This window comes from Clupea harengus, chromosome 10, assembly GCF_900700415.2.
Source record: "Clupea harengus chromosome 10, Ch_v2.0.2, whole genome shotgun sequence".
NCBI lineage: Eukaryota > Metazoa > Chordata > Actinopteri > Clupeiformes > Clupeidae > Clupea > Clupea harengus.
Window position 1 is genome coordinate 12508062 of NC_045161.1, and position 15179 is coordinate 12523240.

Here is a 15179-nt window from a genome sequence, read left to right on the forward strand (position 1 = left end):
AGCCGAGCCACTGAAGGAAGACATTATTATAAACGAGCAGAGGTTCAACCTCAAAATACTGAGAAATGGTCTAATCTAATTTGGTCTTCAATTACCGCCGAACCATGTGTGCATCGCTGCACATCTGTGGCGAGATTACCATTTTCAAAAAAGACCACCACATGACAGGACGTACACAAACACAAACAAACAGAGCCAGGAGGAGAGGGGGTGAGGCGGGGGTGGATGCCGCATAAAACACAATAGCCCCCCATCAGGGCTTCAACAGGGACTTTAGACTTGGCGTCCGACTCCGGAGCGAAATTCCAAAACGCTGCTCTTTCGGGCCGGGAGAGTCCGAAACATGCATCTCTCTCGCGCGCGCGGAGTGGGGACATGTGACCTTTTTTTGGAGACACAATCTGTGCCAGGGGAAGGGGTGCTGCTGCTGCTTTTTTGGCGGGCACGGAGATCGGGAGAGTGTCCTGCACCCCTAGCCCCCCCCCCCCCCCCCCCCCCGGGTCCATGTGCCCAGTGTCTGCTTCCCGCAGTCTGGCTGTGCCATGTGGAGCCGCAGCTGCAGCAGGAGGAGTAATCCACGCTCACACACTCATGAACATGCCCATCTGGCCCTGTGTGCGTGAGCTAAGCCCCCCTCCCACACTCTCTCTCTCTCACACACACACACACACACACACACACACACACACACACACACACACACACACACACACACACACTCTGGCACTAGCTTAGGCACACTGGGGCCTGTCTCCCCACTGCTGCTGTTGCTGAGGCCCATGATAATGATGTTTTGCTGTGGCATTTCAACTTTAGCTATGTGAGGGTCTTACTTATTTGATAAGTAAATCATCTCTCTCTCATCTCTGTAAGGGAAACCGTGTGGCTCTGAGATTTGGCTTGTGTTCCCACGTGGTTTTACATGGAGGGAAACGCGGTTATGGAGCACACATGACAACAACAGCAAGGCAGCGAGTTCTCATCTAAGTGGGAGAACTGAGAGGCGTAAACAGAGCTGGCTGTCAGAGACAAACACGAGGAGCGCGGTGCGGAGAGAAGAACACAGGCACCAACAGTAAACCGCCTTCAGACGAGGGAAGGAGAAACGGAAAGGAGGAAAGAAAGAATGAGAGAGAGAGAGAGAGAGGCAGAGAAGTGCTTGTCACAGGAGGATTAAGAGAGAAAATCAGGGCTTTTATTGTTCCTTTCATCGCACACAGACAGCGGGGATGCTTTCAGAGGCCGCGCCTCGCTGAGAGTGGAGACTCTTTCACCTGTTACCTCCATTTCCTTCCATCAGGCTTTTCATTTGCAAACTTAATTCAGGGTGCATTCCACTCCATTTTAATGGCCTTCTCTTGTATTAGTCACCTCACCATTCAAACACCCCTCTCTCTCTCTCTCTCGCTAACAACCTAGCAGGGCTTGATTTCGAAATGGAAACACAACTGTTGTGCTGTTGGCCATCACCTCTCCTTCCAGGCTTTTCAATTAGCGAGAATACAAGAAAGAAGTCACTAATGCCTCGAAGACTAGGAACAAGCTTGAGTGTGCACTCTCTTAGTATTACCTCAAAATGGAGTTGGGTTGGCATCATACTGAAGGATTGTGAACTTCCACCTCAACAAACGTTTGTCTCGTTGTAGTGAAATACTAGCATTTCAAAAAGCCCTAACGAGTATAATGAGTGTCTTTTAAACAATAGCCTGTTTACCTCTGTATTGTGTCAAAACAGTATCCAGAGAAAGATGAAGCGACCAAATTGTCTTCTGTTTATCAAGCCATAGCCAGTGAACTAGAGTGAACTAGTCAAACTTGCACGTTTTCTTAACACAGGATGCAGTTGACCTCTAGAGGATGAACTGGAGTTGAATTGCACCCAGTGCAAATGGCTGAACTCAGAGCTCAGGGAAGCTCCAGGTCATAAATACAGGCACAAATGTATTATCTTCACAGGATCACAACACTGTGCAAAGCTCAACGTCGACGCTGTCTTGAACTCTTAATCCAGTTGTTCCCCCCGCCTCATCAGTGCTGATATACAGGCAGAGTGCCTGGCGACCTTTTGGCTTCAATGGGTAATTGTACAGGTAAGGACAGGCTGCTCTGAACAACAGCATGCAGGCTAATTAAGCAGCTCTCATTTAAGGGCTGGTGAGCTCAGACTTCACTGCTCTTCTGTGAAGTCCCTACGGGGAAAAGGGACTTGCTGGGTTGCTGGTTGCAAACCTAACTATGAACCTGGGCCCTTCTATCTATGGGGAGCAATAAATGACACATGAAGTTAATTCTGTGGTGACCAGCACATGGTAAACATACTATAAACAAAATTACTATCTCCTCTTCATCAGTGTATTCCTATATCCATAACTATAAACCTTATTGCAAGAGAAACCCGGTTATAGTCCAGAAAACATACTGTGCAAAGAGAAATGTTACATCCAAGATCTATCCATAAAAAGTGACAAGTGCATAATACGAAGTCTTTGGATTACATGTATGCATTAAACAAACCAAAAAAATCACATACATTTTACATATTATATCAGCATATAAAAGTAGAAAATATAAAAAGTTTAGTGGAGTGGAGTGGATTCGGGCCAAACTGTGTGCTTTGATTATGGCCGGCATTCCATTTGAACTTGACTACTGACTATAACTTGGGTGAATATTTGAGCATTGTGTGTACACCATGGAAACACTTGTCAAAACAAGAGGTCAATTTATCAAAAGGTACATCATGTGTTACCCCTTATTACCCCTTAACCTTCAAGCCCTGACCTACCCCCCCCTCCACCACACACACACACACACCCACACCACAACACACACACACTACCCAACCCCCCCACCCCTCTTTTCAACATGTCTGTTCCACTGACACATGGCCAGAATGGCCAGCAGGAGTATGGGTCTGTGTGATCCAGAAGCTAAATGAGTCACTGAGACTCAATCTGTTTTTCTCGCACCCCACACCCCTCCCACTCGCACCCCCCATACTGCGTTGCTGCTGGGCTATTTCCTCTTCATCTGAGGTGGCCACCACGATGGCACTGGACTTCTCCTGCCACCTCTACTTGCCCCCCCCCCCCCTCCCGATGCCTTCTCACAGCTTCAGGCCTTAGCCGGGGCCTTTGGCTCGGGCCTCCTCCAGTTTGCCCTCTGGTGTGCGGGAGCCTTGAGCCACGCCAGTTGTCACGCCGCTCCACCAAGGAGCTGAGCAGGCAGCGTCACTCTTTTTCTTCTCTTGCTCCCCCTCTTCCCCGTCCAGTGGCCGCGGCAGCAGTCTGAATGCCGAGCGCTGAGCCTGCTGGTAACGCTGGCCCAGGCAACTAGCCACACACCTGTGGAGACAGGAAGGGGGAAACCGGCCATGAGAACACATGTGTGAAAGCATGCTTGTCGCGCATGAGAACATCACAAATGCATTTTGTACTATTATGCTGGTCGGTAATAATAATAATAAGAATATGGCAAATGTTTTTGAGGTTTTAAAGTTTGTTGGAAGAATTACACACATACTGAGATTATTGCTTTTATGGGGACAACAGAAGAGAGGTATAAGGAGTCTACATTTCTATAACATTTTTTCTTTTTTTCCTAGGAACTGAATGTCATTTGACACTCATTTGACCTAAACATACTCAAACACGTGATACAAGGCATTGCATTATACATTGTACAAGAACCACATTAGAGCTGTATTTTCATGAATTAACACAGGAAGTCAATTTACAATATGGACGGCCTGTATAACTGCATATATTGCAGAAGCACTTATAAGTCAAGGAAATGTAGTGATCTTGCAGGGACCGCCCTCTGTGGTGTTATAAATCCATTATGAATTGCTTAGGATGCAGTACCAGTAAGGATGTACTGTCAAAATATAGTGTTTCTTGTAATTCTTATGCATTATCAAAAGCAAGAATTTCTCTCTGCTTTTGCATGCTGCTTTTCTGGACCGCTCTGACTTCCGCTTCAAGGTATATACTTATCTTCAAACTTTAATTTCCCAAAACACTGCACACTGCACACTGTGATTCCTCCTCAAGTAAAACTAAGTATAATCATTAGATACAAGAATAGAGGTAATTTGTCATGTATATTACATAAACTGCTATATATCAATACCAATGCAGACTTAGTAATTACATATAAAGTGATATCTTTATTATACATAGATAAGTGCCACCAAACTGTGAGACTAATCAGTTTATGTTTAATCATTTTATCACAGAGTCTCCCCAGCCAATAAAGCTTTCATCTGAGATGTCAGCACCCCTTGCTGAGCAGAGTCAGATTGAAGCAGTCATTTATGGCTGTGCTGCTGCAAATGTAATTCCCAAACCAACAGCATGCATTGTTAAGCATGGAGTGTCTATTCACCCTTACTATCTGTCTGACTCTGGACTAGGTTGAGGTGTGTTATATAAGTGTTTATACTTACTTGGGTGAAGTGTGTTACATAAGTGTTTTTAGTTATGTGAAGTAGACAGTTCAAAACGGCAAGTACCACTCCTATGATTTTACACATTTAATTGGTTGAGCATTTACTGAGGCATGTAATGTATTTTAAGAAAGAATGTGTGGTTACAAGAGGGTGACAGCCTAAAGTAGTATAATCAGATTAAACCACCTTCGGAATGAAACATAGATCATTTTCGTAATGCCTTTATTTATGAAGTGTAATTAAACTTGTCAAAAGAAGAGAACCTGTTAAATTTGACTACAGCTGTATAAGTGATGATTTGTTCTTAAACTAATTGGGGCTGTATTAAAACAAAGACAGAATACCTAACAAAAACGACGACATCAGTTGAGAGATGTGAATATTCTTCTCCTTAACTTTTGTTTTTGAATCTACCATTATGACATTTGGGTATAATTGATGGCCACACAGTAATTAGAACATTCCTCAAAGTTACCAATCTATTTGATTAATTGCAAAGATAAGAAACAAGAGGCTGCTCAAAAAGCGGAGAGCATGAGAAAAAAAAAAAATATTTTGGCTGACTGCTTTTGTGATTTCAACCGCCTTCATGTGAATGCCTTTGTGAAAAATTCGCTTTGTTAACCGATTTAGTCTATTCTCAAAATGGTAGGCAAATTTCTCAAACGGCCGTGTCATCAAAACTCATGACACCGTTCACCTGGGGAAGGACACTTGGGTCCCGCTTGCTTGCTGTGGCGGCATGCACTAAAAACCATGGCACTCTCCAAGGCTCATCTCACAACAGTCAATTGCTGCGCAATCAAGAACCACTTGATTTTGAAGAGTTGGGTCACTCCAGGTTGCCCGGCAACCTCAGTGAAGGAGCGGAGATGACAGACAGAGACAGAGTGGAGAGGAGAGGAGTGGCGTTTCGAGGCTTCTGCTCTCAGTAAAGAGTGGCATTTCATAATGGGTTGAATAGCTGTTTTTCCTTAATCGCAGAACAAATTAAATACAGTAACTGAACTTCAATGACTCTGGAAAACTTACATAACTTTTGTGTGATTGTGTGTTTGAATCTACTGTGTATATAACCACTTTCCCTTCAAGTTCAAGAGGGCTAGGTGGGAATGTTTGTATAGCCTTTCGTCTATCTATTGACATCATTCACTTTGATAGATAAAGCAAATTGTCTTGAATTCAAACACTGTTTTGTACGTTTTTTCAAAGCTGTTTTCGAGGTATCCAAAAAGTCCATGGACAGCAGTGCCTTGGTGGCCAAGTTGAACCAATCATCGAAAAATAGATAAAAGATAAAACCAGAAAGAAAGAGTAACTCTGGGTGGACAGGGAACAAAACAGTCTGGAAACTTTTTCAGACAAATAATCACTGGCGAGGAGCAAATCAGGCATAGCTCTCAAGTCATTTCAGGGCCTGGTTATTTTGACTTATCGTGGGACGATCGGCCAGCTCCTTAATGCAGGTCTGCGAAGGACAAAGAAAGCTCCATTCTCAGTGAATTGAAAAACACATTTCTCGTCCTTAACGGTAACTAAGCTGTCAACAGATAAGGGAAGCTCACAGTATCACCTCGGCGGTAATCCATCTTGAGATCGCTCCCTTGTTTTTTTTTCCCCCCTCTCTTTTTTTTCCCTTTTTAAACAGCTTGGAAATATGGTTTGAGGCCTTCGTCCAAATGTCACTCCAAATGTTTCCTCCAAATGCTCGCACAATGAAACATTTAAAGTTGAAAAAGAGGAACTAGAGCACAATCTGTCCATGTTGTCAGTGTTGTATGTATCATCTCTATGTGTGAATAAAGATGTAAAAGAGAGTTAAAGCTTTTAAAACTGGAAACAGATCCAGTTTAACAACTTAACAAATATCTCTTAGTCATTGTAGAGCACAAAGGTATGGTCCTTGAATAAGGCCGTAAACCAATACTGTGTATTAATCATTTATTTGGCCCTGAATTACTATTTAGTTGTATGACCTTGGTCCAAATGCTAAATGCATTTTTGGAATGTTTGCCTATTGGTGCCATTACTGACTAATGTCCCCAACAGCAGTCCATTGATGATCTTTGCCACAGGAGTATTTGATCAAGTGTCTTGCCATCTAAACTGTCCAATTCAGTTTGTAAAATAACAGATCAGTGTCTGTTTTTAAATCTTTTGAGTACCGAGGGGAGAGTAGATGAAGACAAGACAGTGTGTGTCACGTATCACATGGTTTGCAAGGATATGTTTTTGGCGCTTTGGCCTTTCTGGTTGGGCACACTCTCCAAAGCGTCTCATCACCATTCAAAATCCTCTTAAAACATTCCGGCACAAGCCTGACACCTCTCATCAAGCCCTCCTCCCTTTACCCCCCTCCCCATGCGTCTCTGCTTCATACCCTCCCCCCACCCCACATGCCGCCTTATCTGTCAATGCTGCTTAAATAATGTAATTAATGACTTAATTAACATTTCCATAATCTATTTTAATAAATCTCATGCGGCATAATGAGAATCTTAAAGCTCCAGGCAACGGTGGCGTACAAGAGCACACAGCGCCGAGCTCTGACCCAGCCGGGGCAGCCAGCGTGTGTGGATCCTCCTCCCTCATCCTGACAGGAGACGAGAGGTCGGAGGGGAGGGGAGGGGGTGGGGTGGTAAAAGGGGATGACACTGTGTGACAGTGGGGCTCTTTTTTGTGGACATCAAGGTGGCACAGCACCGACAAATGTCATGTGACTTACTGTCAGGCCAGCAGGATAAAAACGACCTGTGGCAACAGTCTGCTGCCACTCCGCTCGGTTTGGCGGCAGCTTTGATGGACTTCGGCCAGTTGCCATCGACAACCTCCCAACTGGTCAAACCTCACAAATTTATGTTAATGTTATTTTGCATCCTGTAATCCTGCTACCGCCAGTATGAAACGTTGAGAACCTACAGAACTGCTTGAGTCATGACTGCAGTAAAAGGGTTCAGTCTCTGCAGTCAACAGCAATCTGCTGCAACAACACAATGAATATGGAATGACTTCACTTTGTCAAAAGTGTTTTGTGCACAGAAAGTGATGTCAGATCCAATTTGGCTCAGCCATATTTGAGAGACTTTGTTTTGAACAGTGGTATTTTGTGTGCTCCTTTTAATTCTCCACAGAAACCAAGAAAACAAAATAATGACTATCATTTTCTGAATTAGATTAAACATATATAATATTCTTCCGAATTCATAAATATTGTATGTGAAATGCATCCAGATTTTTTTGACCAGTATATATTTTTGTTATTTAACAAACACAGCCTGTGCCACACAAACACATTGCATAAATAAAACATGGACTCCACAAAAGTGCTGCCCAACATCAGAGAGACTCCGGCAGAAGCAGGAACACCAACACGTCCCCTGGTGCCTACCACTTTAGAGATGATCTGCATTCTGATAAGAGATCACACACTCTTAACCTGTATCACACCTGAGGCTAATGCAAATTGGGCCCGGGCCGTTGTCTTTATGGCAACCAGGCTTTTGCCCTGCAGCCAAAACATCTCTGGAGGTCGCCCGCCTTCATCTGCATACCTGTCTCTGGTCTGGCGGTGTTTCAGTGCACAACAAGCAAACCAGTTCGCTTTACAGTCTGATTCGTTCCTCTGAAAATTCCTGAATCAAAAGCCTGGCACTCTCCGATCACAGTGCTGTCAAAAGCTGTGTCCTGAGGACTGAGAGCTAAGGAGCTGGGCCTCCCTATCAGAAATGAGGACAGCGAGTTGCCCCCTGTGGCCATCTGCTCTATGCCAGGAGGTGTGGTGCAACTAGGCAGCAGAGTATGCTGGAACAACCCTACCCCCTTCAATCCCTCACGGACCCCACACCTCAGGGCAGTGCAAATCGGGACCTAAAGCTTCGGCCCTGTTGGCCATCATCTTGGGCTGTTTGCCTTTGTAGCCGAGATGATGCTGAGGCTGAAAACAATGGAAGAAAGGGGCCGAGGAGATAAGACATTGTTTCTTACAGATAGAGAGAAGATGCAAATAAGGGTTATCAAAGGCTGAACTGTGCCTGGGAATTCTTGACATAATGAACCAATCACTTGACCTGTCCCTGATGCTTTGAGGGAGATAACCTGCTAACACGGCTTGATTAGACTTAGACTTAATCTTTAAATCACTCTAAACATTGAGCTCAAGATGTATCAACTCAATCTGAAATAAAACAAAGTGGTTTCTGCAACAGAACAGACGGTGCTGATGACCTAGAATCATATAGTTCCCAAGGAGACCACTTTGAAGTGTAGTGCAGATGCTGTTTATTTGGAAGTGTTTATTTTATGTCCACTTTGCATACTCTTTAGTATAATGAAACTAGTGTTTACATAATTACTGAGTCATCATGAGTTGGGTGGGGGGCTTACCACTGTTGAGCTTTCTGGAGGTTGTGGGCCTAATTCAACGAAACACTGACAAAGGAAGGTGCACACTTGACAATCCCAGTGAAATGCTCACAAAGGCATATTTGTTGTTGTTGATGTTAAGTATTGTTCAGTATTGGTGTAATGGTTGTGTTATAATGCTTAAGCTAGGTTGTTGGGTATGAGTACTTGACAGTGACAGTGGGAGGTTTGGCCTGTTGTAGGAAGTCCCCAACCAATAGCACAACGAATTTAACATCTTTGACTGTGTATAACTAAAAGTCTCTCTTGGACCTTTATGATATATATTGATGATTACATCAATTGATTACAACATACAATGGACGTACAGCACTATGCTTTGGTGAGAGCCCCTGGCAGGAACTGAATGTAAATAGGTCGTTTTTTCACAGGGTTAGCCAGAAGGTTTTTGTTTCCCCCCCACTTTCTCCTGCACAACTTCAGAGCACTCTACAGGGTGCTCCACCCTGCCAGGCTGGATCACAACCTCTCCACCACACTAACCCCAATTAATAGCACAACCCAATAAATAAATTAATGCATCTTCCTGCTTGCGTTTTATTTATTTATTTCCCTGACGATGCAGCCAACACAATAGCACTGGCAGTGAAAGGTCAGAATGCGTGGGGAGTGGAGGGAGGCTGGTGGGCTTTTGTTTTCACTAAACGCTCTGAGCGCTTCTTGCTAAAGGTTAGGATGTCAGGCGGACCCAGAACCCACCCCTCTCCCCCCACCTACCCCGCCTCCTCCCTGAGGGTCGGCCGAGGACTGAGACGCACCCTGACAGCGGGCAGCAGGAGGCTGGCACACCCCGGGCAGCACGGGGGCACCAGGGGGCAAATCCATTCCTATGCCACTACACGCACGCACATACGCACGCACATACACACACACGCACGCACGCACGCACGCACACACAAACACACACACACACACACACTGATGCATAAGAGTCACACTCACACACGACCAAAGGAACTGAGCTAGGGCAAGACCACAGACAAATTGCTTTGTTTGGAGGGAAAACACAACCTATCATTGTCAATGGAAACATTCAAGCGGACATCTCTATTAAATACCCAGCATGTTTGACAGGTGACAAAGACATCACTTCATTGCCTGATTGGCCGCTGGAAGTCTGCCTAGCCACTGTAATTGGACGGCCAAATCACTGGAGCATCAGTAATGTAACCTTCTATTATCGCTGTCCTCCATTACAGCAATATAGCCAACAGAATATGATTAACTTCACATGTTTTGAGCTCATCTGTTTGAGCAAAAATACAGTGTCTGAGTACCCAGCTTTCTCCAAAGGAGCTCACCCAAATGGCCTCTTTTTCCCAGTGGAAAGCTAAGCTGGCTGTGCTGATGGTTATCCAATGGGTGCTATGATGCGTTGAAGGTTAGGCCTCGTTTCCCCGAAATTCCCCGTAAGGTGGAATGGATTGGGGGGGGGGGGTAGTAGTGGTGGTGGCAGCAGAGGGAGGAGGGGTGGGGGGCTCCAAGCCTTGAACCCAGCAGTGTTGAACCTCTGGAACAAACAGTCATATTTCATCAAGATAGAGGTAATAATATCTCGTGCTCTCCGTATGATTCATGTGATTCAAGAGGTGCTTGAGAGAGAAAGAGATATCAGGGCTTTTTTGGGGGCTAGACCAGATAGATAACTCCCCTGCAATCAATAAGAGGAGGAATATGTTATGCAAACATGCTGCAATTGTCTGGGGCTGATTTGCATAGACTGTGCCTGGGGTGTAATGTATCAAACACCACTCATGCGGATGCACTCGGCTTAGGGCAGACACACACACACACACACACACACACACACACATACACATACACACACACAAAATGAGTGTCCGTGTGTTTAACATATGTATGCATGAATGCATACATACAGGCACGCATATACAATATAAGGATGTGAACATACGTTGTACACATACGAAAACAATTATGAATACACAGAGATGAACAAACGAACCGGCTGGACTATGACTTTGTCTTTGATATTTTCAATAGCAGCACTGAACACAATTATGCCTTTTTGGCCGACATCTGCTCTGCGTGAGGCTTTCTGTCCTTCTTGCTGTCTATTCTTGTCACTCCTGTTCCAAACTCTGACTCATGTCTGAGATCTTAGTGTTTGGTTTTTGTGAGGACTTTGCATCTAACAGAGGGAGGCCATCGAGTGGAAGGGTGCAGCCATTTTATTTCAGCTCCACTCTTTCGCTCTCGGGTTGACACCCTCTGTCCTGCGTCCACACTGAGATGTCGCCAGTGTGGCTGTTCCTGCCGTCAATTAAGTTTGTGCCGCCGACAATGAATAATCCAATGTCATCACACCCTTAGCCTCTTTCAGCTCTGCTGCGTGTGTTTGTGAGTGAGTGAGTGAGTGAGTGAGTGTGTGAGTGTGTGTGTGTGTGTGTCAAGCTGCTTTCAGATGGATAATAACAGTGCCTCTGTAAGTGTGGTAATGATTACGTGATAATAAGATCAACTGCTGCATCACAGCATAAGCCACCCCCCCCCCCTCCCTCAGCTCTCTCTCTCTCCCTCTAACTTTTATTTCTCACTCTGTCTATTTGCCGTGAATCATCTCCAATGAGGGGTCTGTCCATGCGGTGGTTGTAGACGATGAATCAGCGTGGCCTGGCAATAACCCAACAGCTCGGCAGTCTGTTGCTTACGTAGAGAGGGACTTTCAGGATGACTCTTCTTTTAGAGAACATGGCGGTCGGGAACAAACCACCTTCTGTCCAATCCTCTGAAAAAGTCAATCACTTTTCTAAAAGCGCCCCAGCCATGTTTGACATTTTGGAGGTGCACGTCGCCTAAACTGGAACAAAGTGGATAAAGAGTGTTGAGGATATTGTTTGTCAAAGCTTTGGGGTTGAAAAGGAAATGAAAGGAGCAAGGGGCACAACACTACAGACCGCGCTAACAGTATTGCTGCACTCTTAAAAACACAGAACTTTGACATGATTCAGCAGCTGTGGGGTGCAAATAAATCTTCTCTGTACCTCAAACACCCCAGTTGAGTGTGGAGGTTCCAGCAGCTGCACCCATTCCCTCCACCCCCCTTCCACTTCCCCTCAAGGTGCTTACATATTTGTATAGGCCTTTTTGTTTCCTGGTCCCAAAGCCCAAGCAGTGTACCCAGGGCCAGGCAGGGAGGGTGGAGGGGGCCCAGATGATGGAGCTTCTCAGGAGCAATTTAGCGTGTTGTTTAAACATAAACCAATTTCCTACTGTAAAGTTACAGCTCATTGCTATTATGGATTAGGGCTGAAACAACAGCTTAATGGCACATTACGGGTGCAACCATATTATTAATTATCAATCCGTAACACATTCCCTGCGAGAAGCGGACTGAGAGAGATGGAACAAGAGAAAGAGAAAGAGATGGAGAGTGAGAGGGATGGAGAGAGAGGAGAGGGGGGAGGTAACAAAAATGGCCGTTTAATGAGACAAAGCTTCATTATAAACAGCCTGTTCTGATTTGTTTGTTTTTTTAGCAGATAAAGAAACAGGGGGGGGGGGGGCTGCAGAATTACAGTACATGTTTTAATTTCCCTTGTTAGCATGGAAAGAAGCCCCGGGTGAATATATATTTGTATCACCGCTTCCACAAATAACATCTTTCACATTGGATTTGTTAAAATTACTTCAGTGAGGGGAAGTCAAGCAATACTTTTCTCCCCCATTATGAATACAGCACAGAGCTGATCATGTTTATGCCAAGAATTCAATACATTATTTACAAGTGGGACGCTAATAAAGGCAGGCTGTTCATTTACTAATGATTTAAAGTACCTCAGGCATTATTCCAATTAGTCATATTAAAAATGAAAACGACTCAAATCAAATCAAGTAGGAAAGACTGCAGAGAAGGGGAGAGGAAGTGCTGGAGTGTGTTTTATTTTGAGTCAGGCTGAAGTCATTAGCAGATTACTGCACTTTTAAAACACACACACACACACACACACACACACACACACACACACACACACACACACACACAGTCACCACTCACTCAACAGTAGGTTTGAATGAGCAAATGAACAAAACCATAATTTTAATGTAATGTGGGAGTTGGTTATGCACTACTTGTGCAACAAACTACTTGAAACAAGTGTAGAAAAAACAGTGATTTGACACAACATGCACCTTTTAAAATCATATCCTGCCAACTAATTTCAATCTTCCTTTCTGAGAAATGAGTTTGCAAAAGAGAAACTTTTTGGGAAAATGCACATAATTAAAGGGTTCAATCAAATAATGGCACATCACATGTCAGTAGAATAAACAAAGCTGATTTAACAGCGGTGATACGACTGTCGTGGTCCAGGTAGACTGACAGAACAGCGCTTCAGGAGCAGACCCAGATGCGTGACTAAAACGGTATGAGCCATTTTTCAGTCAGGTCATACAACCCCAATCAGCACACACTCATCTAACACATAGCTGTCTTCCAGGGTAATCCTCAGGGGTATTCCCCAGTTTAAGTGAACACAGGCCTTTACTCCACTGGGACTCTCCACTGCTGCCCAATCTATCGAGTCTCCACTCATAACCTTTGACCCTCAGACTGACCCCTGTGGGTCAGTAGACAGATTATGCAATATGGAGAAAAACGGGCATATTCGCAATATCGTTAATACGCTCTGTACTCTCCTCATGCAAGCGTCTGTCATTAGATGAATGATGATCCATGCCTCGGAACACATCTCCATAAACTTCTGTAGGATGACTTAATGCCATATGGAAGAAAACTAGCAAGTGAGGGAGGGAGAGAGAGAGAGAGAGAAACTTGCATGGCAAACTTCCTGATGGATATTAACTCCAGGGATGCAGATTTTGCCAGATTCCACTAATTAGATCATTACAGGATGCTGGCAGGATATAGTGGAGATTTTGCCGAAAATAATCAAGAAAAAAAAAAAAACAGCCCCTGAAAGAAATAGCAGGCATGGCATTACATAAAAGGGCTTATTTGAACACACTGATTGTTTAATGGTGGCGAGATGTGTTTCTCGTTTCTTATTACTTCTCTGTCTTCGGTGGGATTTTTCGCACAGATGACATCTCCATCTGCCAGCGAACATCCAATTAAATACACCAAATCATCAATTGGAAAATGTATTTAAATTTGTTAAGCTTCAAAATTGAATTGCAATACTTCAGAGGGGCCAAAAGGGAGGGAAAAATGAGAAAGGCAGAGATCAATACAGCTTTTAATTTTACCCCTGATTGGTTATGTCAATATTGCGCAGAAAAAAAAAGCCTCTCTCCCAGTCGTTTTATATTTCAGGGCCAAAACGAAACAATCTGAGAGATTACGACGCGCTGGCTCTGTGAGCTGGAAAGATTGTATTAAAGGGAGAAAAAAGTCATTGCACATATCAGATTTCTGAAAAAATTCATCACGGTGTGATTTAAGACAGGCGCATTGAACGCTTTTTGAAATCTGGGCAAAATAAATACCTGATTTCACAGATAAACATAAAGAGGAGCCATCACACGTGTGAGGTCTGAGTTGAAATTAGTTTTTTTTTTGGTTGCTTTACTTCCTCCCGATTGCATGCCTTGCACTAGTTCTTTTATTTCACTTTGGAAGAGCTAGAATAAGGGGCCATCCCCACGACAATGGAATGTTTTGAAAACAATGTTTTTCCTTTGCCTTTTAAAAAAAAAATTGAGTCCATAAGACACCATTTGAGTGCTAGCCAGGTCGTTTAAAAATCACATTTCCATATATAAATAGTTTCATAATTTTTCAACATCAGTGAAACGTGGTTTGGGCGAACAGAATTTCCCCTTACACTGCTTAAGGTTGTTAGCATTTATTAACAAATAAACCCAGAAAGATAGATGATGTCCTCCTCGTAGAAATAGAACAAACTGCCTGATAACCGTGATCTGACTGATTGTGTCTGACAATCAAAAATAGATCTTCTGTTCGTTGCCAATGAGGATGCGACTTTGGAGGCCAGAGCTCAGACTGAAACTTTGCAGAGAAGGAAACGTGATTGGATAAAGTTGGGGCTGTGTCGTCATCGTTTTCAAAAAGCTCTGTTTTCGCCTGTCCACCTGGTGATGTAAGGGTTGCGTTTTCAGTCTCCCCTCTTGGACCCGTTTTCAGGCCCTGAAAATGCCATTGTTGTTTGGATACAAGGCCAAAACGCAACAAAACTTGTCAGTTTTTGCAAAAACTCCACTTCACTGCTGTCATCATGTGAAAATGGCCTAAGAAGGACTGTGCTGAAAAATTAGGTGTTGAGAAAATAGGTGAGAACGGGACTGGAATTGAAATGCACAGTCA

The 15179-nt window shown here is 44.0% G+C and overlaps 1 protein-coding gene across 1 annotated transcript in view; it reads right to left on the minus strand.

The window, feature by feature from the left end:
* Positions 1-500: 500 nt before the first annotated feature.
* LOC116222170 overlaps positions 501-15179 on the minus strand; it is a 93503-nt gene continuing 78824 nt past the window's right edge. The window contains exon 5 of the mRNA XM_031575408.1: positions 501-3344. Within this exon, the coding sequence (XP_031431268.1) occupies positions 3122-3344 (223 nt within the window). The 3' untranslated portion in view covers positions 501-3121. The remainder of the gene's footprint in view (positions 3345-15179) is intronic.